Genomic DNA, 25200 nt, shown 5'->3' with positions numbered 1-25200 from the left:
CAAGAGCGTGAGCCCGAAGACGAGAACTTTCCTTTGAGCTTTCCTTCCTTCCTTTCTTTCATCTCACCCACCCCCTTTTTCCTCTCCTGCTGAGTCTGGTAAGTCTCTTCTGCTTAGGATATTCGGCCATCAAGTCGGCTTCCCCGGGCCAAATCGGCCGCATCCTTCCGCCTGGCTGCGCACATCACTTGCGCCGCCAAGCCACTTTGAGCCCAGGTAATTCCCATGATTCCCTGCGAGCTGGAGCCTATCAAGTGAGCGTCGTTTTCGTGATACACCCACCCCCTCCCTCCCTCACACTTTTCTCTTCACTCCACTCCGCTTTGTACACCGTGAAACGTTGTGATAAAATCTGCAGTATCACAGATGAATCACTACGTACTTCACTTTACTGATCACATTCAGTGATCACTGCATGGACTTTTATGGCACACTATGAGTCTTCACTACTGCTGTTATTACGAGTACAGCCACTCATAATGGATTATAAGCCCCATCAATCAACCTCTAGCTTATGACCGGTCATAAGCTCCCTAAGATGTGACATCTTATAATTCAAGTCAGATCTAAATTGTTTTATGACTGTTAATATAGTGCATTGTGTGTGTTTGTAAGTGGAGTCATAAAGCACTATGAAGCATTGCAATATGCTATGAATGCCCCATCACTCACTGTAGATGTGGTCTGCTTCTGCTAGAGTCAGTCTCCTGAAATGTTCATTAGCTGAGAGGAATTAATGTTCTGCATAACGTAAGACAAATGTTTCCGGACTGTCAGCGTCTGAGCGGATAAAAATCATCTTTGGGGAGATGTTGCTCCAAGCTCGTATGCATTTCATTAAGAAGTAACATTTGACTCCACACTGGACTAAATGACTGGTTGGCATGGATGTGGGCTTTACCTGCAGGCTTTGTGGTTTTGACCTGCTTCACCTCCGTGAGCCTGGTGTCCTATTAAATTACTTTCGTAACGTCGGGATCCGTTGATCCGTTCACTTTCCAACCCGGTTCTCATCTTAACAAACATAATAATTAAAATGCAGTTCAGGTGGGGAAAGGAATCATCTCCCTTAGCCAATTAAATAGTTGAAAACTACAAGTGCTGAGGTCAACACTAAAGAGGCTTGATTCTACTCTGGAGATACTTTAAAATGTACACTTTGAGCCAGAGCTGTGCTTTCTCTAACCTTTTCAGTTGGCGTCAAGAACAAGAATACACTACACGGCGGCGTCAGAGGAGGAAGATTACAGGTCTCAGACAGATGAGTTTTACAGAAAGGTCTTAAACAAGGCTCACGCAATCCTTTTCAGAGCGTAACCGCCGTCTGCGCTCTGGACTCGCTGATATACCACAAGTGCATGTTACTGTCTGCTTAGACACAAGACAAGCTGGCAAAACGTTCTTTTATCTCCTCCGCCATCAAAATGCCAAACGGACATTTCTGAAGAATCGTCATCATTGGTGAATGAAAATTTTGTCAAGCCAGATTTGGTGACTTCTTAAATGCAGGATGACGAGGGAGATGTCGTGCTGTTCTGTGACTTAAAAGCTCCTGGGGACGCTTGGGAAACTCAGAGTCCGTTGAATAGACGACAGGGGAGTGAAGATAACATGAAGGCAGGTTCTCGTAACTTCTGAAAATGTTCCAACAAGACACAAGGTTTTTAATCCAGTGACAGCTGTAGTTTATCTTGCAGTAATGTGGCCTCATGTTTCAAACTAAATATTTAATAAAGACTGGATATGAACAAAGCAAACTGCAGTTTGAAAATCTGGTCTTCAGTCTGCAGTGCACAGATGTTGTTCATATTTTCATGTTGTTTCAAGGCATCAGCCTCACATTACCCTTTATGAGCTTTACCAGCAATGACTTGTGATTTCCAGATGCATCTGTAGCTTCCCAAACAGCCTGTAAGTCGTCGTGGGCGTGTGGAGGTGAGATCAGGATCACCGGGAGGTGCTGTGCATCCTGAATACTTCAGGAAGCATTAACGCAGTGGGGTGCAGTAATCTCCCATGACTGCCTACTGTAGTACTGCATGCTACAGTACAGTTGAGTCGTGTGCCTGAGTGGTGCTGCATGAGCAGGAGCATGAGGACGCAACGAGTGCTTTCATGTGCCTTTGGCGTTTGTGCTGCTGACTTTACAGAACTGAAGCGATATGAGAAGGAACCGTGTCCTTTCACATGAAGTCACTGCTGCTGCTTGTGAATGTTTCAAAGGTGAAACATTTCGTCTTTTTATTGTAGTTACTTTGCAGAAATAAGGATCTGATGAAGAAAGAAAAGGTCTCTTTGTGTTTCCATCAGATTTAGCGTTTGGAAATATTGAGGCCGAGTTCATGATCTCAGGAGAACAATCACTTTGTAATGTTGAGCTGGTGACATTTTTAAGGTTCCTGCAGGTTTCAGCAAGTTTCATTTAAGACTTATTAAGACAATGAGAAATGCAATTTCAACAACTGTTCTGCCGAACAAATAAATGAATAAATAAAGTGCAAATGATGATGTGAATATTGAATAATATCGGCAGGCATTCCTGGTGCCTTGTTAGGGCATTTTGTCAGGTTATTGGATTTTAGACTTGCAGAAACTCATTTATATGTTTTTTTCCATATGTTTAGGATATAAAAAAACTGATGTCCCAGGGTTATTAACATTTTCTGTGAACATTTCTTTGAAAACACACGAGGCAGCCGAGTTTTATGATATTTATGTTGGTGTGTATCACTGTAATGTGTTACCAGCACAGATGGAGGCTGATGCTGTACGAGGGGAAACTGTGAATATGAGTAAATATTTTACTCCCGTGTGGATGCACTCACTTGATCTGATGGAGGGATGGGCGACAAGATGGCATGAAAATCCTTCTACAACTTCCTAATGGTATAATGTAATCACATATAATGAAATGATACGGAAGTCATTATGGCCGATTATGCTAATCGCCCCTTAATGGTGCTGATCAAAGTTTCATGGCCTCATACACTCCCATTCTGTCTGTGTGGAGGGCTGTGTGTTCAGGTGTGTGTGTGTGTGTGTGTGTGTTCAGGTGTGTGTGTGATCATGTGCCTCTTACATGGAGGTGTGCACCGGCTCAGAAAAGCCGTTCAGGTCTCTGCTGATGGCTGCAGTTACAGTAAAGTGGCTCATTAATCCTGGACAGTCTTGTGACAAACGAAGTGTAAGACATGTGGGAGGACAACTGGGAGAGACAGACAGAGGGAGGAAGGAGGAAGGAGGGAGGAGGGAAGGGGAGGAGAAGGAGGAGGAATCGTGCAGATTGGCCTCTGTTACACTAATAGGAGGAAGAGTCATTCAGATGTCAGTGCGCACACAGTCCTTTGGCTCAGTCTGGATTGATTATTTGACGATAAATAGATAGATGGAGGCAGACAGACAGACAAGCAGAGGACCAGAGGGACAGACGGACGACCAGAAGGACAGAGGGACGGGTTATCAGATTGGAATATCCTGTCTGAAGAGGTCAGGAAGAGCGAGGGTGTGAAAACATAAAAACGACGACATGCTGGTCTGTTTGTCTGTCTGTCGTAAAAACCCGTCTGTCTGCAGAAGATTCAGACCCTTCAGCTCGACTGCTCATTTTAATGATGTGTGATGTATGTGGACATTCAGCTCCAGTGATCAGTTGATTAACCGATCAGTCAACCGAAAGAAATGTTTTCTCCAGCTTCATGTATTCTGATAGTCGATTAACTGAGTTAAACATTTGCTTCCAGCTTCTTAAATGTCAGGATTTGCTGCTTTTTTGACATTTATCACAGCAGATGAAAAATCTTTGGGTTTTGGACTGTTGCTTGGAGAAAAGAAGCAATTAACCTTTTTTGACATTCAGACAGTCAGTGTTTCTCTTATATCCTGCTGGTTTTAAAAGACGTCCTTGTGTTAAAAGCATCACCTGATTAATACATCCGGTTGCTTTTCGCGCCGCCAAAGTCATCGCCTCTGAACTTGGCGCATCATGGCTCACCAGAGCTGCCATTTTCCCTCAAGACAAGACATCTGTGCAGCTCGGCCTCCTGTCGCCAGCAGAGAGCATTTGTCAAGAGAGATAAAATTTGACTCAAAGGAGGGTCAGAGACGAGTTTAACTGGACGGCACATCGTCTTTGGTTTCCATCGTTCGCCCAGTTGGTCCTCTTGTTTCGCTCAGCCGCCATCTTTGTTGATCTGAAGCTACTGCGTGTTTCCATGCGGGCCTCAAGAAAAGATGTTTCAATAATCTATTTTTATAAAAATGAACGCCTAAAATAGGACGTGCATCACGTGAGAGCTGATTGGGTAACTTAGTCAGGTTTTCTGTCTTTCTCTGACATGCAACATGCTGCTTTCATTGATTGAATGTATAGTCTTGTAAGCCGATCAATCGATCTGCTGAGTCTGACAGATCCTGACACCATTCTACTGGATGGCAGTCTGAACAACAGCCTCTAACCTTATTAACTCAAGGTTAAGGTTTGTTTTGCCTCTGCCTTTGTTATCAACAGCAACAAAAAGCCCAGACTTCCATCAAACAAAGGACAGTACGGGGCGGCTTGCTTTGTTTTGCTAGTGTTCTTATTCCTCTGCTCGAACCCTCAGTCGACTCACTTTCCAACATTCTGCTCTCCTTCAATGGACAACTTGCAGAATACGACTGTAGCTATGGCCACCGTTAGCTCAGTCTGCCGTGGAACTACAGGCCCTGTGGCTTAAAGGCTAAAGTCGAGTTATGAGTGATTCTTGATTTTGTCGAGTCATCAAATTTGTTACTTGAGTCTGACTCAAGTCAACACGTCTAGAAACTCAAAAAGAAGCTTAAAATTTCGCACAGCAGACAAACTTCCTGCTAAATTAAAGAGCAATGAAGACAAAGCAAGCGTCTTGCTGGAGGAGGACAAACACCAGCCCGGCATTCTTTCAGATAATTCTTAATAATGGCTTCTAACTGACCAGGAAAGCTGCAGTAAATGACTTATTACCCTCCAAACCAGCTGTAATATTTCCAACTTATAAACTCTTCTTAAATGTTGCCTTATTAGAAAGTATTACCAACTGATGTTTCTCTCTGCAATGTTGTAAAACTGACCATGAATAAGGTAGTAATGCACTGTAGTACAGGATATTAAAAGGAACGCACGCCACCGTCTGCCTGTCCCACCCGCACAGCCTGTGAGACGGTCCGCCACGCCAAGAAGACAGACAGCAGAGACACCTCATCTCTCTGTATTGTTTACTACAGAGCTGAGGCAGTTTGCTGTCCAGATGCCAGGAGCAAACAATATGCAGACGAGCCCGGGGACACTGAACTCCAGGGCAGAAACAGATTGGACTGCGACACAAGCACTCTTGTTCCAAAATGAGATTTGGCTATCTTAAAAAGCCTGCTCTCACCAAGTGACGGAGAAAAAAAGCTTCACGGTGCTTTTAAAGCGGCAAAATGATAACAGCGTCCACAGGCAGGATCGTCTGGACTTCTGGCAAAGTGAGAATTGGCTCGAAGGCCTGTGCAGCGTGAGGAACACCGGTGTTTCCTGCCAAACACTTTAAGGAGGGATATGAAAACACTTGAACACTTCTTAAAAATAAACGCTGGCCAGGTGCCTCCAGTTTCTGGACTCAGAAGCTCTTTGGTTTGGACGTCTTCTTTCTGCAGACAACTGAGCAAATGGAGGAAACATGACGAATTCCCAGCAGCTACAGCTGAGTCTGAGGACGTTTTAGAGATCTGAAACCTCTGTAAGTCCCTCTTCGTCTGTGTTTCACCTGTACTCGTCACGGAGTGCAGGTGAGGGCTCAGGAAGCGTTGCGCTCTCGGACTCTCCACTCGTACAGCCGGTTTCTCGGCCCTGAGAGACGACAGTTTAGTCAAACTGAAGAGTGTCAGACGCATGAATATGATTGGCTGCCTGCTGGCCTCCACCTGGTGATGCACACTGCTGTTCATGAGCAGCAAATAGACCAGAATGCACGGCTGAAAATAGACATTTAATATAGAAACTGAGACAGAAATGAAAGCAGCCACTGAATACATTCTCTATTTTTATTGTTTACCCACTTCCTGTTAAAACACACCGAATCATCCTGACAATAAGCAGCCAATAGAAACACTATTCCAATTCCCGTGTTGTAGCAGTTCTCTCTGAATATTTTCCAGGTTTATCGAGGGGAAAACGGCGAATCCAAAGTGGCGCCGTATCAGCAGGCTCACATGTGTACAACTTATTTGCACGATGAGCTGAAACATTCCTCGTGACTGTTCAAGCACACAAAACGTGTTGAATAATGTAGAGCTGCTTTGGCCTGAAGGCAACTGAGAAACAATCTGCCACCAGATCCAACACCTGCAGACACAAGACAGACAGTCCAGGTGCAGGTACGCCTCACACGATAAACACTCATCAAAGTCCACATACAGACGGCACAGAAACGGCTGAAAACCGGAATCATCAAAATTAGCCTACATGACGACACGACTATTTGTGACTGAACTGAAAGGTCGTTGTGACTGTTTATCTGTTCAACCTTAAAACCAACACGTAAACACAACAGTTGTGTTTATTATTCCTCCGTCGAAGCCTCCGGGGGACCGCTTGGTATGAAGAAAAGTACTTAGTACTCACACTTTTGCAGGTTGTGCATACAGTTTAATAATTGATGTCCTGAAAGTAAGTTTTCCTCCAGGATATGGACATTGTTACACAAGCTGCGTCGGGCCAACAGAGACAGCAAGAATAACAGAAAGAAAGACAATAAATGTAATAAATGTGCTGCTTTAGGACAAGCAAATCTCCCAAAACACATTGAAGAGTTTAAGGATGTTAAAACCACAGCCACGAGATACAAAGCAATCTATGAGCTTCAGTATTAATCAACATCTGGTTTGCACTGGAAGGTCCTAAACATCCTGAAACCTTCAGCCAGCGAATCTTGAGAAACACTGATAGCATCAGTCACTTTAGATCCCAAAAAGCTCGAACCAAACTGAGAGATGTGATGTGCTCCTGTGGGACGCGTCTCCTGTGAGCCTGCAACAACATGTACCTGTGTTTCCAAAAACCAGTGACAGCAAACCTGACGAGAACAAGAAGAAGAAGAAGACGAAGAAGAAGAAGCAGAGCAGCAAGCTGTCGTTCTGCTCCTGATGTCAAACTGCTGCACTGAGCACAACCACACAGTGTGGACCAGAGGACCAAACATGGCGTCGCTGGTGGGGACGTCTTTTCAAATTTTCACAGAAGAAAACACAATCTTAATTTGCACTACATGTTCAGAGATGAAGGAAAAAGTCTGCAAGTTTAAACACAACGAATCTCACGAGAGCTATGGAATATTAAATCATCCATCTTAGCCTCTCTAAGAAGTGTTTGTACTCTCAACTCACGCTTCCTGCTATACTCCACTGGGTTTAGTCCCTGATCATAAACTATTCCAGTTTATATTCAAACAAACTAAGTGTCAGTGTGGGGTCCGTCACTTAAGTACAAATACCACACTGTTGAAGTATGGGTCCCGCATTAAAATTTCTACTTTAGTTAAAGTGAGAAGTATGGTCATCAAACCAAAGTATCAAAAGTAAAAGTACGTATTCATTTACGGCCCCTAAAAGTTAAAAGCAGCTCAGGGTTAACTCTGTCGCTTTGTCTCCCAGGTTTTTGCTGTCCCTCAGTTCTGAGTCTGCTCATCTACGATGTGATCTGGTTTTCGTGGACAGAAAAGCTGCAGGTGTGGGACGGGACACAAACATGTTATTACTGAAGCTGTGAAGCTGAATGTGATGAAGCCCGATGAGGCGGCTCGGTGAACAGTTCTTTCTCTTGAAAGGCAAAATGGTTAAAAATGTCAGTTTGGAGTGAATATTTTCCACAAGACAAAGACTTTTCCTGCAAGACAAGTAAAATCCATTTCTTTTATGCCTCTAAACTGTAATACACAAGCTGTATTGCAGCCTCTCACTGTTAACCACTAATATCTCACTGCTGCCTCATTTCTTCATGTGATTCGTCAGATTAACCACAGGGAGCACAGTTTGCCATTAATCATGTGTGTCACATGTTCTCCTCTATTTTCTGCTGCTTTCATCATCAGCGTGGCGTCGCCTGCTGTGCTGATCTGCAGCAGCCTCCGAACGCGGTAAAAATAAATTATCAAAGTCCACAGTAACCATTAAACCCACTGGAATGTTTCCATAAAGGATGATCAATAAAGAAATAGTTTACACCTTAAATTGTGCTAACGGCGGCTTGATTTTCCAGGCGACTGCAGAGATTACGGAGCTCATTGAGCCTTAGCTGGTGACGGCCAGCAGGATGAGCTGAGACGGACTTTAAAATCCCTGCCAGTCGCTTCAGTGCTGAACAGAACAAAACAACATCCTGCTGATCATTCTGGATCCAATGTTCACACACACACACACACACACACACACACACACACAGACACACGGGTTGGGTGTGTTTATACTACAGCTGGTGTTTGTAGGGACACACTGATACCCAGTGATGGTATCAGTAGCCATCTGATACTGTACTCGTGTACTCATAACCACTCAGCTACTCAGACACAGCAGCGTGAGGTTAACCTCTGGTCACCTGTGCTGGGCAGGTAGGAGGAAGAGGAGGAGGAGGAGGAGGAGGAGGAGGAGGAGGAGGGATGTCAGATGTCATGTTTGGAGACATTTTAGGACAAACGACAATGGCAAGACTGCAAACAGCAAGACGTGCAGACCTGCTGGAACAACACGTACTACATCATCAGGCAGAGGAGGTATTTTACTTTGACATGATCGATTTACTGTGTGATACTGAGTGTATGGACAAAGTACCCAAATGTAAGTGAGAGTGGCTTTGGTTTGTCTCTAACAGTCTGTTTACTGTCGTTTTTCCACTCGAGAGTCGTGTAAACAGTTCATTGTGGTCCATTAAAAATGTCCTGACAGGCCCCAGCGGTTAGTTAGCGAAGAACGCATTGAGCAGCTTCGGGCTGAATGAGCGAGACGCCGTCTTCAGCTGTCTGAATGTTCCTCCTCTGAGGAGCGTGAATGTGCTCTTCACATGTCATGAAAATCTGCACGTTCTTATGGGTGTACAAGGAGAAGTTTTGTCCTGGTATTAGCACCAGATGAAAGGTCACAGAGTCCACACAATCATTAGAAATCATCTGCTTTCACACAGCACATCACACTGCTTCAATACATCACAAAAACGCCATCATGACCAGCATTCCAGTAGGAGCAGCTCCCTTCCTGTTCATGTACAACACACTACAAGGCAGCAAAGCCACATGTGCATGTCTGCATCTCCAAGATGCACCAAACCCGCAACAGCAGACACTGAATGCCTCGCAGTCAAAGCAGAAAGCAGCAGAGTTTCTCATACTTACATCCCACCATCATCATGGCCACAGAGAAGATCTTCTCCCCGTCGGTGGTGGGGGCGATGTTGCCGAAGCCGATGGTGGTCAGGCTGGTCATGGTGAAATACAGGGAGGTGATGTACAGGGAGTCTTTGCCAGGGCCGCCCTCCCACTGGCCAGAACCGCTGGCGTTGTAGCGGTAAGGCGATCCGATGCTGATAGCCAGCTGGTAGAGCCAGCTGTCCCTCTTGATGGCGTTGGTGGTCTCGTCGATGACCTCGTAGTCTCCAATGCTGTACCTGTGGAGTTAGCAGGGCATAACCAAACTGATACGTCTGACTGGAATAAACCACTGAACAAGCATCTAGAGTCACATCAAGAGCCGTAAGACCTGCTGAAGAATCACTGCTTTTCATCCTTTTCAATTCAAGGAGGGATGAAACGTCTTCCTTTGCTGCCACCAGCCAGTCGACTAGTTTACCTCTCATCAATAAAAAGTTGTTAAATTACTTTTTGGTAGGTCATTAATCCTAGACCAGTGGAAAAAACTCTCATTAAAACATTTTAAATGCCTTAATCCTTTCATTATTTACGCACATCCTTTAACACACCCAGGGTGCTTTAGATCTCTCAATTTAATGCCTCACATTCTTTTAGGAATATACAGTGGGCCACTTAAGTAAAACATGATTATTAAAACCATTAGTCATTCAAGAACAGACTGGGACGACATTCAGGGAATCACGTCGGTCTGATGTGGCTCATGTTCAGTTATTAAGGTAACTTATTTTATGCACCTTTTACCTTCAGAATTACACGAAAATTTAATGCAGCTGCACGGATCGTAAGCCATCTGGTAAATACATCACAGACAGTCTGTTTTGATGGACTTGCGTCTGGGGAATCTGGAGCCTCTCAGCGGAGCTGCTTAGGCCCACTTGTATGCCCCATTTTTACCAACAATTTGTTGTTCACACTGAAAAAATGCTAAAGCAAGAGCCAGAGGTTAAATCCTTAAACACCAGCAGCTAAAGCAAACTAAATTCTCATGCATCGTGGGCCACCTAATTGTCCTGTCCTGACTTTACTTTTGTTTCAACTAAACTTGTACTCAGTATTCTTATTCGTTCACAAGAAGACTGCAGCTGGCTCGCCCTGCAGGGTCCATACAGCACATCAAAAGCACGTCTGAACTTCCATCTTAAGTGCCAGGAAGTCCATGACGATGATCGCTGTGCTTCTGACATGGAAACCTTAACAACCCAACACGTCGTCTGATTAGCAGTCAATTAAGACATCATTCTTTCATAAGACTGGCAACAGCACGCTTGCTTTTGCTGGTAACTCAGTTGGTGATTCATCAGTTTTTATAAATACTCATACACAGTAATGTTATGTGCCTTGTGTGTCGGTTGTAATGTTTAATGTATGGTTTTAAACGCTCTGCTAACGGCCTCAAATAAACAAGTAAACAAATGAACAAAGGCAGCTTTGGAGGTTTAAAATGAAGGTGTTCTGTCAGGCAATTCCTGTGAAGCACATGAAGCAGTATCAAAATATTGCTGCTGTTTTTATGTGGGAGAGTATTTGTATCAAGCAGTGATTTGAGAGGGTTTGTTGTGTTTTTTCGCCAATTGTTCGCTATGGGTCATAAATAAATTAGCGCATAACCAAATGTTGTATGGGGAAACTAAGCAGCAGTTGCAGTGAGCAGAACAGCAGCAGATGCTTTGTAACATGCAGAGTGTGGATGTTTAGCATACATAACCAATTAGGAACAGTTAGGAAAACGAGTGAATTCCCAGCTGCCAGCAGGAGGGTCTGGATGGCACTAATGACTCCCACCTCAGTCCCTGTGAAACCCACCAAAAAGCAAAGAAAACAAAAGGAAAAGTGTTTACCAGATGCAAGCCAGCCAGTGAGCGACCAGTCCGAACACGCAGACCAGCAGGACCAGAACAGCTGCACCGTACTCCAGGTAGTGGTCCAGTTTCCTGGCCACCCGGCCCAGGCGCAGCAGGCGGACCACCTTCAGAGAGCTGAACAGACTGCTGATGCCCTGAGGGGGAGGAGGGAGGGAGAAAGTGGGCTAATTACAGGTAAACGTCTGGTCACCGCAGCGTAAAGACCAAAGGCCCTTAATTACTGTTGCTGTGATTCCTGTTCCTCATAAGCACATTTAGAACCAATCAGCCCTTTTACAGTAACTTCCAGGCTCCAAGTGGATGACATACAATTTAACTTTCTCTATTCATAATGTTATTTCAGTGTGCATGCGTCTCAATGCACATTAGACGTTTCCATACAGCAACAACACATTAGAAAAGCATCTGCTGGGCCACAGATAAAGAAAATGACAGCCTGAGTCAGCAGTTAGCCGCGCCGGACGTGACATGTCGAGGTTCAGCAGATTTGGTTAAATCCAGTTGTGGTCAAGCAGCATAACTCACAATATCTCCTGTCTTGACACTAAACTAACACCAAATGCAAATCAACCGCCATGCGACTGTTGTGACTGACTGTAGACCAACGTCACAGCAGGCACTTTATGGAGACAACAGTGGCACATGTGCCAATAAAGGTCTTCATTTTTGACACAATGGGACAAATCAGCTTCCCATTGGAGCCGATGACCGTCGACTTGGTCAGCTGTCCGATTTGATCTAATTTAGATAATTAAAGTCAACCTAAAATGACAACAACAAAGAAAACAAACTAACAAACAGACAAAAAACTCTTTACTCTGTCTGACTTTCTAAGGTGTGGATCTCTGAGTAAATATTCAGCTGCACTCATGATATCACTGAGGTTAAACCCACAGGTCCACAGAGCATCAGTCCAGTTAGCCCTCAGAATACAGAACAGTATTATAATAAGAGCTTATGGATTATGGCAAACTGGACCAGTATCTGCAGTATCTGGACAAACACACTGCAGGCGTGAGGGATCATCCACTCCGAGCTCAGAATCGACCAGGACATGATGAAAGCTACACACTCTGCGATCTTTATGTTCACTTCACTGTTTCACTGTTCACATGCTTTGACTGCAGCACAGCCGTCACTGGCTGCGTCCACGCTCAGCACAGATGCTCTCACTGATGGTGAAAGTGAGCTGCAGTCATGGAGGGGGGCGGGAAGGCCCGGAGCATCAACAACACGCCGTATTATTCACCTGATTTTACACACCAGCGCTCGTCAAAAAGTAAATAAATAGCACTACCACTCTTTTCAGCAGTGCTCCTGTGCATGCTGGTCCCACAACACAGCAGAGCTGAAAGTCCCGCTGAAGAGCAGAAACGTGGCTGCAGGGGATTCACACCCACGATACGACTCAAAGAAACATGGCCCCTGCAGTCTCTTCCTGACACGACCTCATCACTGAATATCACACCAGCATACACGTCTGCCCAAGCAACAGGAAACGCACAGTCAGTCCACCAGGCAACACTGAAAAGTTTATTTTTCAACTGTAAAATGACCTCAGGGCTTTGCATAAATCCATCCGATAGCATCCAAGTTACAAAGACCTGCTCATCAAATTTATTTCAGTTTTTCATTTAGCAGTCTCAGTATGTGCCTGACGTCCACCCCCTGAAGCCCCCCCCTCAGCCATTCGAGTACTTTGGAGGTGGGAGGCTGCAAAATCAGGAGTTCACATGCTGGGCGGCTTCTGTCAGCGACAGTCGACTGACTGAGCCAACGGCCAACTGAAGCTCAACCGGGAACTGAACAGCGAGGCCACAGTGCTGCACTTGTTTTCAGAGGACAATAAAGGGCCGTGCGCACCGGGAACCATAACCATAACATTAACTGATGACACCGATGAGCAGTAACGTTCTGTAAACAGCCATCACGTGCTGCGAGCTCCAGCTGTGGCAGGTACCGATTGGCTGCAGTGGTTTGAAGACAGATTTTATTCATACTTTCATATGAGTCAACAGTCAGTGTAATGGTGTCCTGGCAATCGGAAAAGAGGACATGAGGACATCAGTGAGGACAAAGTGAACTTCAGAGACAGTCTGTCAGTATGTCTCTGGTATAATAACGTTTTTTAATGCGTAATCACCAGCCTGATATTACGCTAGCTAAAATCTTTGATCAAGTTGTGTATTGGATATAGTATATTCTGTATTAGCATTTAAAATACATGAATATAAGCTCTCCAAGTATTCTGTTAGAGATAAGATTTTTTTCTGTCTGTGTTCAAAAAACAAAAATATACTCAAAATATACCCAAAATGAATACAAACCCACAGTACCCAGTATCAGTTAGGCTCTAATCCTCATCAACACAAACACAATTCAGTGCACAACACCGCTGTTAGTTAGTGTTGTTATGTCCCAGTGCAGATGAAGCTGGCCCGTGTCCTCCAGGGTTGGCTCTTCATACCCTCTTCTACACCACCAACTTCCTCCAAACACTGGCAGCGGAGAAAGAGGCTCAAAATAAACAAAAGTGATTGTTTTCAACCACAGGAGCAGCTGCCAGGACCCAGAGGCGGCGGTGGCGGCGCTCTGCGATTCGTCTTAACACAATTAACAAAGCTGAGCGTTGGGAGCAGTGGGGGCCAACGCCGTCCAACCTGAAGCTAAATATTTACCAACATTAAGAAGAACCATTTTGGAGCACAGAGAGAAAAACAGGAGATGAAAGCCAGCAGGCTAATCCAGCGATGTCGGCCATGATGTTACGTAATAAATCGGGAGGCTGAGCTGAGGACGAGTTCCTGACGTCCAAATTCAGCCTGCACCTCCGGCCTCAGTCTCTCCATCCTCAGCTGTGAGCCGACCCTCGTTTTAACCCCAGTAACACACCTGAGCTCCTCCCTCCGGCTCCACGCCGAGACAAGTTTCCACCCGGCGCTTTTCGTGTTTATTCACTTTTCATGAGGGGAAGACTGATATTCATGTCTTCTGACTCTGCTCATGTTTTCACTGTTCAGCATCTTTCTGCTCAGTCTTAATTCCTGTATATTTATTCCAGTCGAGATCAAATTTTTACTCTGCAACTGACCAAAATGAGACGGAGGCTTCATATTATTCAGTACCAGTAAGGTCTACCTTGTGAGACGTACTCACCAATAAACCCCCATCACACAGTATTCAGCCCTGTAGCAAACTGGACCTGTTCACAAGAGTTTTGCTTCACTAAGTTGGCCTTGAGCCTGAGCTGTTTGACTCTCCTGTCAAAGTGACAGCTGCTTCACACTCCCCAGTCCCGGTTTAGACCCTCGTCTTGTCACAACAGCAGTCCTGAGGCCAGTAATTACACTTCCTGCAAGTCCAAAGCTTCTACAGACAGATCTGTGCTCATCCTGAAGAAACTGTCTTTCAATTTCATTACAGAATTCCTTGCTGTTGATGAACAATCTTTAAATTTGACCTTGACCTCCTGTCAAGGTGCAGGAATCAGAGCTGGTTTTTATCTTCTGTCGCGGTTAAAAACCAGCTCTGGTTTTTAACTGACAGATGAAGACTCCTGCTGCAGGCTTCCACAGTAAACTCATCCGGCAGCTCCCCGGCCGTCGCCTCGTCTCTCCAGCCACAGCTTCAAAGGCCTCCCCGGGGACTCGGGCGGCTCCCAGCTCGAATGTAAATGCATCTAAATTAAGTAGCCACAGGACAACGCAGATGAAAAGAGCATGAGTCAAGAGCAGGCAACGCACGTACAATCGTGGCTCATAAGCACCTGTTTATCCAAACGGAGCCCGGCGAAGTGAGACGCCGTATAGACGGAGATTACATGTCCACCGGGAAGCTCTTTTCACAGCGGCGGCTCTTTGTCTCATTATTTTCAAAGCAGATGAAGCACTGTTGCATATTCCTGTCACTGGGAGCTTATCGTGTTTTCAGTGCTCAATGCAGTGAGCATTAAAAATTCAAAATGTCTCAGCTTTCAGCAAAAGAGCACCATACTTCAATAGTGGATTTTTTTTGTGTAATTGTCACTTCACACCATAAGGAGACAAAATCTTCTCCCAGCAGCAAAAGAGAAAAACTAACTTTTGTGTAGTTCTTAATCATGTGAAACATGAGGACAAATCTCAAACCGAATACATTTTTGATATTTTAATACCACAGAGCACATTTGGTTTAAGAGCTTTGGAGACTGATCCTTGACACATCAGTGTTAATCTGTGGGGATCAGCGGAATTAGACAAGTGAACCAACGCAAATCAGCAAAAGACTGAGGACAGAAAAATGTTGAGTTTTGTCTTTTTATTGGCCATTCGGACACGGACTTGTTTACAGGTGTGAGGTTGGTTTTGCCAGGTGTGTGAAATCAGAACCGTCAGAGAATCTGCACATCTCAGACTCACACCTGCAGCAGCCTATCAGGGTGAACGATACATAAAGAAAAGAAACGGATCAAAGTTCAGAGAAGAAACTTTCTGAAACTATCGGAAATTTCTAAGAAGAAAACATACTTAAAATTTACAAGAAAACACAACACAACATTCATGACCAAATGGCATCTTGGCAAAAAAAAATAAAAAAATTAATCAAAAAAAGATTTTGTCCTGTCATTTAATTCTCTGAGTTTTTTCTCAGAACATTCCCCCTCCCAGGCTCCGTATGTTGGCTCTAACACACCATCGTACATAACTGAGCTGGCATTACCATCTGTACAACATGACTTGAATGCAGCATGGAGGAAGACAACAGAGATGGCATATGCACTCAGAGAAATAAAAACTAATTATCTGAAAATGAGTGCCGTCGATGGAGTCCACATATAAAAGATGCTATTTTTGACGAACCATATGGCTGATCTTTAGGAACACGTGGTCCATTGTCTAAATGAATGCACAGCAACAGAACCCCATATGTTAGCATTTGGTACCAAATCACCTGCAGCATGACAGTCCACCAACATGCAACTGGACCCGTCCACTGCAGTGTCTCCGGGACAAATAAAAACACAACATTTGACATATGGACAATCGCTCCCTAAGATTTAACGAGGCCAACACTCATCCATGGCAGCTTTGTCCCTCTTTTCATCCCTCTATCGCTCTTCCTTCCATCCACCAAGCTTCCCTTCCCGTTTCCATTCAAGTCATTTCACCTCAGCTCCTCCTTCCCTCCTCTCCTGTTAACACACACAGTGCTAATGTCCCACCCCCGCCTGCACGCCTCACAGCTTCCTCCCGGCTCTGTCAGCCCGACCGGCCGCGATGATGGCAACACGCACGCCAAGCAGAAAGGTCAGCCCGGATTAGTCCTTCCTGAGCCGCCGCGGCGCCTGCAGACGCACGCTGTGAGCTCCCATCGGCTCCTCCGTGACAGCAGGTGGCCTCAGGAGCCGCGGGGGGTTTCTTCCCTGCCCGACTCCAGCAGGAGCCCCCAACCCCCACTTCAACACACACACACACACACACACACACTTCCCACAACACCTCGGCTGCAACCCGAGGGAGCATCAGCTCCTCATGAGAGGGTGACATCGTTTTGAGCCCCAGCTCGACTTCCTCAGCTGTAGATGTCACCGCTGACCCGTACGCGTCTGCATGTGGGTGTTGCTGATCTGGAGAGATGAAGAAAACAAACAAAATTGTTTCTCCAAAATGTCAACAGGAAGGAGTGACCTGAAGCGAAGGAAAGTTCTTCCACCTTAAAAGAAAGTCGAACTCGTAGGTTTTCTCTCAGGACATTTTGGACATCCGTGCCAACGAAACACAAACCCAAAGGAAGCCGACATATCATCTTTAACGCTCAATGTTGAGCTGGAATTCAAAATCTGAGTCGACTAGGAGAGTTTAGGAGTTTAAAATGTGCAGCCGCTGAGATTCAGTGATCATTTTTCATTTAAATCCTTTATGTTAAGGCTCAGACTCGCAGTCAGAGTAAATGTGTTCCTGACACGACCTAAACGTGTTTTAGGCCCTCAGCTGATCACCTACAGTTTAAGTCATACAACACAGTAAAAACTCTTTCCTTTTGAAATTTTATAACACACCGACTATTTCATTGATACGATCAACAGAACGATTAATTGTTGAAGCTACAACTCAAGCAAATATGTGAAACATTTTTCAATGTGAGAATTATGTTGTGGCATTAGAGAAGACGCCTTCACCTTACGGCGCTTATTAATTGTTGCTAATCAAAGAATTGCCAGCAGATGAGCTGTGTGATAATTGTTAGTTGCGCTCCTAGTTGTCCACATATGCAGCAGTCACATTATGGGATAAAATGTCAACATCACTGACATAAAAAAACAAGAGCAGAATAAAGAGGTTTTCAGATGCAGAGTGTGTCCACATGTGTCAGGGAAAGGAGGTCCTCACAAGTCATGACTCATGTGTGTGCTCATGTGCACTTTTCAGCCCGATGTGCTCATGGCAGCACCTGCACGTCACCAGCTCGGCAGAGCATTAAAATACAACTAAAAATACTTCCTGTCTGCTCCGGCCATCAGAGCCGGCAAAGCGGGAATTCAGTCTGCAGCGAGCCTACAATAATCTCTGCTATTTTCTTTCACGCTTGCACTTTCAGCCGCCCACACGCTGTCCTCAGTCAGCATCCATCCATTCTTCCAGTCTGCTAATACGGGAAAGCAGCAACAAAAACGTCAATTTAGCGAAGAGGAGGGAGACGGGCTCTGGACGCGTCCTCTGGAGTGGCTGGAGATTTACGTGCCATTGATTTCCTCTGAGCCCGTCTCCCCGCTCGCCGCAGTCAAAACACAAAAACACCAGCCAGCGGGATCTCATCAAATCCATCAGCGCCGGGCAGCGAGAGGCCCAAGGCCGAGAGACACCTGAACCGGGATGCAGCGCCGCTCCAGATACTGCAGGACCCACAACACAACACAGCACTCGGTCCGACGCAGGACGCCATCGCAGACAAACACACACAGCAAACATGCTGGGGAGGCGGTTTAACACTGACTGTTACACTGAGACAGACGGACCCCAGACTGACCTGAATTACATACACAACATGAACACCACTGACAGGTGAAGTGAGTAACATGAATCACCTGTGGACGGTGTTTGACACACACACACCTGAACACTGCACACCCAATTACCTCCTCCCACTTTTATCAAAGGGGGCTTCATGGCTTTTCATGGTCTGCTGTTAAACTGACAAAATAATTCTTAAAATACAAACACTGCTGTTCCAAACCCCCCAAAGAACACAAAAATCTTCAAAAGTCTTCAAAGAATCTCTCTCAAAGCAAGTTTTACTGCGTTGTGTTGGTCGTTTTGTTGAATAGAAAATAAAAGAATAAAATGCTGAAGGGGGAGTGGAATGACTTTTTTGGGCATAAAATATTAATAGATGTTAAAAAGTCAGCTGCTGGCAGCTAAAATACTGTTGCTATTATTATCATTATTATTATTATTACTGCTGGCATTCAAAAACACACATGATTAAGCCCCCACTCACACACACACACACGTGCACACACACACACACATACGGTCATGGATGTCTATGCACGACAACAGTGAGCGTTCAGCATGTGCATGCAGATACACAAATCATCATTTTCTTACAAAGAAAACCTGGACGCCCACACACAGAGAGATAACATGTTCAAACAGAGAAACGTGTACAGCACCAGCAGATAATAACTGTTCTGTTTCTCATCGACGTTCAATTGATTCCTTTACTCCGACTGCAGTCTAATTAATTCAGCAGGAAATCAAGCGGAAAATCGCCGTTAATGGACTTGAGGCCATATTGATACGACTCCTCGATATCTAATGGGGGTAAATGGCCGTGAAAACAAAAGGCTCAGAGCAGGCCGGATCCTGCATCAAACACCAGGTCCAGCATCTAAAGACTCCCTTTCCCACAGGCTGCCGTATCCAGCGACAGCTCCCTTCTCTAACTCTTTAGACAATGAAACGGCTCGAGATCAATGCGCCCTGTGAAAGGGTGGGAGAAAGGATGATTTGTGGTGAAGCTTCTTTAAGCTCCAAAGAGACGAAGAGCAGTTCTTCCCTCTCAAAGACCAGGAACTCATCCTCACTGCCAGCTTTTGTTCCTGTGCCTCACTCGGTCACAACAATCACAGCCATCCAGTCAGCGTCAGACTTGGTCCTAATTCAGCTCCACAGGATTCGATTTAAATGCACACACCTGAACAACAGAATCACGAAGGTATTGAGTTCTAAAGCCCGTACCTCATCGACGTTCTCGAAGGCGTTGATGATGTCGTAGGGCAGGCAGGACAGCAGGTCGATGACGAACCAGGTCTTCAGGTAGTTCATGCGGATGAGCTTGGGGTCGGAGATAACTTCGCCGCCGGGCCCCACGAAGGTGGTATGGAAGTTGAGGACGATGTCCACCAGGAAGATGACGTCCACCACGCTGTCCAGCACCAGCCAGACGATGTTGTTCTGCTTGGTCTTGAAGGAGACGTTGTAGGGCACCATGATGGCCGTGTAGAAGGTGAGGATGAGGATGACCCAGTCCCAGGTGGTCTTGAAGGTGCAGTAGTGAAGGATAATGTGGGGAGGCGTCTTGGGGGCCTCCTGCTTGTACTGCGGGAGGATGTCTGAGTTCAGCTGCAAAACCTGGAGGTGTGACAGAGACGTTTCATGACGCTTCTGTTAACTGCTCTGCCTACCGTCACTCAAACGGACTCGCCTCGGTGGAACCGGGTTCCATCCGGCCAACTTTTCATCCTCGTGTCCTCTCTTATGTTTTACCAGAAGCTTCTGCTCTTTTCAGATGGCGAGCAGGAAGGCTAGAAAACTTTTTGATGAAAAGCTGACTAAAACATAACGACTTCTTCAACTAAAACTGGACTGAAATGTTTTTAGTCAGTGAATGAAGGACAGAAATGCAACTAAAATAATACAAATTTTAATCTAAAATAGCTGTGGAAATTATCACTGGAACCAAACATTAAAGAGAATATGAGTTAAACAATTTAAAGATAAATCAAGTTATGAAAAGAAATATTAAATCATAAAATATAACCACAAAAAAGTCATCAAACCATAAAATAAGATTAAAAAAGTTACTTCATCCACACATTTAAAGACAGCAGAGTTTAAACTCATCTCAAAGTGGTTCACACAAATTAAAAGTTTCACTATCATCACGACTTGTGGCCCAATTTTTGTGCTGTTCTTTAAAATGAGCACAAAAATACAGAATCTGCTTCCATGATCAATTCACATGTAACTCGGTGTTGGTCTGTCCTGTCAGTTTCACTGCTCAGACAAGGCAGGAGAGCAGAGGAGGACAAATGAAATCTGTGCAACATATGACAGAGATTAACAAAGAAAGAGAGAAATGACTCCTGCCTTATTTTTCTGTGTAGTCTCAGTTAACAGTTTGTTGTGTACACACACGTCATCTGAACTCAGCAAAACGTGCTGTGACAACACGGCATCATGAAAAAATTTGGCTTGAAACGAGACACGCGAGGACAGAAAAAGGAAATCAGACGAGCTGAAAGAAGGTGTTGACGAAAGTCCCTGCTGGGCTCTGCAGAGCTGCTGCAGGTGCAACTCTAGTACTGAATTGAAAACTGATGAAACTACTACTAACAGTACTGCATAACTACTACTTATGTGTACGGTTACTACTAACATCTTTCCAGTCATACTACTACTGCTGATACTGTTACTAATGCTATCATTACTGCTACTGCTGCAGCCACTACAGTGTGTACCACCAGTACTGTTACTACTAGCACTTCTGCTGCTGTAATGCTCCTGGTATACGTATGTGTACAGTACCTCTTCCACTCAACATTTCATCACATTGAGAGGAGTTAGCTTCAGTTAGCGTCGGTTAGCTCCGTCAGTCCTCACAGCAGGACTCAGTCAGATGTTAAGTGACGAGGCGGGCCGACAGAGCTGAGGATCAACAGCAGGCTTCATAACGCCGGAGCTGCATCTCATCTGATCTTCATCATCAGAGCTGCCAGTCAAAGCGCCCCCTGGTCAAGAGCAGCACCGCCGCTTAAAACTGAGGCTGTCAATTAGGAGCCCAGCGGCAGTGTGGGAAAAAGAGACAGAAAACTCTGCTTATGCGACACTCGACAGCGTCCTCGAAAGAAGACGCCAGCTGTGCCTTTCAGGCTGTGGAGCAGATGGATCACCTGCCATATCTATTGAGCGTGCTCAGGACATTATGCAACCCTCTCCCATCCGACGCCCGGGTGGGAAGCCGGCGAAGAGGGTGTATTAGCTTGTAAGCGATTATGCCTTTTTCCCCTTCCTACCTCCCTGCCAGCATCACATCTCTGCAGCTTTCACATTCGTCTCCTCCTTCCTTCTACATCTCTTTCTCTTGCATCCTTCTGCCCTTCGTTATTTGCTACTCTCCTCCTCCTCCCTTCACAGCTTCTTTCGCTTCCTTCCCTCACTGATTTTCTCCCCACCCTTCGTGATCTTGTTTCCTTCTTTCTGACTTGTCCTGCCTTATAAAGAGCTGAAGTCACAGCAGAACTTCAGCTTCTGCTCCAGAAGAAAAACTCTTTCAAAATCATCTCGACTAACTGAGCTAAAAGTCCAACTTTGGAGCTCATTCAGCTGTACATTGTGTGGTTTTAGATGAGGATGATGAGTTTGTAAATATGAGTGGTATTTAGAGAGGCTGAGCCATCAGGACCTTCAGTCCTGACTTTACTGTCCTCCCTCTCTGCCTTCCCTCCACACATAATTTCTCCTTCACTTAATTCATTACTTTCTCTTCCTGTCCTACTCAACTACCCGTCTTTTTACCTCCCTGTTTTCATCTTTCCTCCCCCTGTTTTCTCCTCCTCTCCACTCTTTCATCCCTCTCTGGCTCCATCACCTTTAAAGGCTGGAAGTAACACTTTTTGCCAAAAACCCACACTGCTTCTCACCTCATGTGCTAAGCAGGGAGGAAACTCAAACAAATTCTGATTAGAGTGGCGATACACTTCATGAATAAAACAGGTGGGTGAGCTCTGGCGATAGAAGACATGAGCCATCTTCCCCCCGACCCCGAAATCCATTTTCTAAATTTCCAGCAGCAGTCATAATCATTCAGAGTGCCCACAGCACCCTGCTTCTGTCTCCCCACCCAACATGAAATATTAATGACAGCTGCAGTCCGCAGGGTTCCCACGACGAGAAAGCACCGCTCGCTGTGTCTAACAAGCTGGCCTGAGAGGGTGAGGGTGGGTGAGGGTGGGGGAGGGCGGGGGAGGGCGGGGGAGGATGGACGCCTCGGCGGTGGGATTGTGTGCGGCACAGAACAGCACGCCTGCATGCCTGCCTGTCTGTTAACGCAGGTGTCTGAGTGTGCCGTTAGAAGAATGTTTGCATGTGGTGTTTAATGTTTTATATGAGGATTTATTTGTGCAGAAATAATGTTGAGAGCAGAGAGATGCTGTGCTGGGCAGAACTCACTCCTGCTAGCTTAGGGCTCGATGTTTCAGTGTCGGAGGCTTCCTTCCTTTCCAATAACCACATTTTTGGAACGCTTAAAAATTAACTGCTGTTCGACACTCATTAGGTATATTGACGGTAAACTCTAAGAACACGAAGGTCAGTGAGTTCAATGAGAAAGTGAGTTTTAGGAGGTAATAAAACAGCAGCTGGACAGGAAGTGACAGGAAGTAAAATTCATTGTGAAAGTGGCCCACTAACTGAGTGCTGCATTTGTTCAGTCCTGCACTGATGTTAGCGTAGCTGATGTTATACCCCGTTAGCTTATGTCAGACTGTTGGCAGCTTTACTGATGTTCTGTAAACTTTGTGTCGGCTGACAGTAACTGGAACGGAGATTGTGAGCCAGGCCTTTTGGTCCAACATCAGTGTGTGACCTCACAAATGCTCTACTGCATGAATGGGCACAAATTCCCACAGAAACACTCCAACATGTTGTGGAAAGCCTTCACAGAAGAGTGGAAGCTGTTAGAGCTGCAAAGCTGTCTGTGTGTTTACAATGAGACGCCATTAAAGTCCCTGTTGGCGTGATGGGCAGCTGGCCCAATACTTTTGTCTATGTAGTGTAGCCCTGGTACACTGAGCAGATGCTGGCAAAGGAATAAATGATACAACACAGTACAACACTGAGCAACACACGATCAGATAAAAGAATGATGAAGACCAGGAGAAACAGTCAGGAGCTTTCGATGAAAGCGAGCAAGTGGACCTTCAGGTTAAACTAATGAAGTCTAACGGTCAGTTGAACGTTTGGCCAGTTTTGGCGGTGAGGGAAAACCGGGAACACGGCAGGAACAGAAGCACTCGGTTACTGTGGTTTTCAGAGTTACTTGCAGTTTAATACATCTTGCAAAGTGCTTTGAAGCAACACTTGTGTCAGTGCATGAGCTCACCTCTGCCAGTCTGGACTGTTTATGGCTGACTTCATGTTTGCCTATGGGAGCCAGCTGCTGCAGCGTGTTGCGGTTGTTGGTGAGCGCCCGCGTCAGCCGAGCAAACTTGGTCCATCCTGCAGGAAAGAGACATTAAACACATCACCACAGCATGTCAGCTGGCACTTCGACACACACACACACACACACAATGAGGTACCAGTCAGCTCCCAGTTCATCAGGACCACAGAGACACACTGCACTCAGAAAACATTCCCACAGCTTTCACTTGTTCTTGCCACGAGAGGCCTGGCAGGAACGCTGATTTTCCCACTCAGCAGTCCGTATTTACACTAAACCAGGAACGAAGTGAATGCAGCACAAGCCCCGCTTCCATGACAAACACCCACTGCTGCACAAAGTGTCCTTGAACGCGACTGGACGTCCACCAGCTGCAGGGTTTGTGCTCTGCAGCTGTCCGATGTGCTCTGACCTCCGAGTGGAAGCCCGAGCTGAAGGAGAACTTCTCCTTCAGGGGATCAATACCACAGGAATCTCTGAAAGCATCTGCTTCTCCTGTGAATATCGAAGCTTCGGGCTGAAGGTTCTGTCACTGGTTCACTTTGATTATTGATCCTTTTCGAGGAGTTTCTCAGTGTGGCTCATGCTTTTACCTCTTGCAAGCTTGTTCGGGTCAACCATTAGAACTTTCGGTCGGGTCGTGGCTCCATCTGAGGCAGGCAGTACAACACAGTGAAAGCACCTTGTGAGCTCTGATTTAAAACTCTGATGTGAAGCTCATTAAGTTGAACAGGAAATCCAGATGTTGCTGGTCCACAGTCCGCCTCACACGACTGCCATCCGGTTTTCAGGTTCGACACAGATTGTTAGCAATCCAAGAGAGCCATAACTAATACACATTTGACAAAGTTTAGAACCAGTGATGTACAATTTACTGAAGTACTTTACTCAAGTGAAATTTAAACGTCCTTGTACTAAAGTATTTACATTTTCATCTACTTTGTACCTCCAATTTAGAACATTTTGGGGGAAAATATTGTGCAGCATCAGGATTTTAATGCAAAATTCGAATCTACTATTATGATGAATTATTTTTAAGTTCATTAATTTTGTTAGGAAATGCCTCTGCATCGATTTTAATATGAAACTAATAAAACTGCCTACAGCTGAAATGGGAAGTTTGCTGTAGCTAATATAAACATCCCTGCATTTCCTGTACTGATTTTACTTGTACATGACCTTTGTAAACTTTCAGCTCAATGCCAGTGATTAATATACTCTGAAAAGTGCTAACACCTGAAGGTAATTATAAATGCAGTGGAAATGCACAGCAAGCATTACGAAAAATTATTGTACTGTTTGAGCCAGCATTCTGTTTCCTCTTCCTGTCCAGTCCTGTTTCTGTCCAAAATCCTTTGGCACCAGTTTTTATTATCACATTAAAACCATCACAGCTAAAAATGAATCTGGCACAAAGTGGAAATACAGCAGGCCCTGCTGGTCACACCGCTGCTCAGGGAAGGCCAGCACGGCTTCACGGCACGGAGGACGGCCTGGCC

At 45.3% G+C, this 25200-nt stretch overlaps 1 protein-coding gene across 8 annotated transcripts in view; it reads right to left on the bottom strand.

Moving 5' to 3' along the window:
• kcnh5b (potassium voltage-gated channel, subfamily H (eag-related), member 5b) overlaps positions 1-25200 on the bottom strand; it is a 108066-nt gene that overhangs the window by 53519 nt on the left and 29347 nt on the right. For all 8 annotated transcript variants that reach the window (XM_046413744.1, XM_046413742.1, XM_046413740.1 and 5 more), the window contains 4 exons: positions 23642-23757; positions 19498-19890; positions 11255-11412; positions 9381-9652 (listed from right to left, as the gene is read on the bottom strand). In XM_046413744.1, coding sequence (XP_046269700.1) covers positions 9381-9652; positions 11255-11412; positions 19498-19890; positions 23642-23757 — 939 coding nt within the window. The remainder of the gene's footprint in view (positions 1-9380; positions 9653-11254; positions 11413-19497; positions 19891-23641; positions 23758-25200) is intronic.

The sequence above is a fragment of the Scatophagus argus genome, chromosome 15 (assembly GCF_020382885.2).
Source record: "Scatophagus argus isolate fScaArg1 chromosome 15, fScaArg1.pri, whole genome shotgun sequence".
NCBI lineage: Eukaryota > Metazoa > Chordata > Actinopteri > Scatophagidae > Scatophagus > Scatophagus argus.
This window is presented reverse-complemented; position numbering and strand designations above follow the sequence as displayed.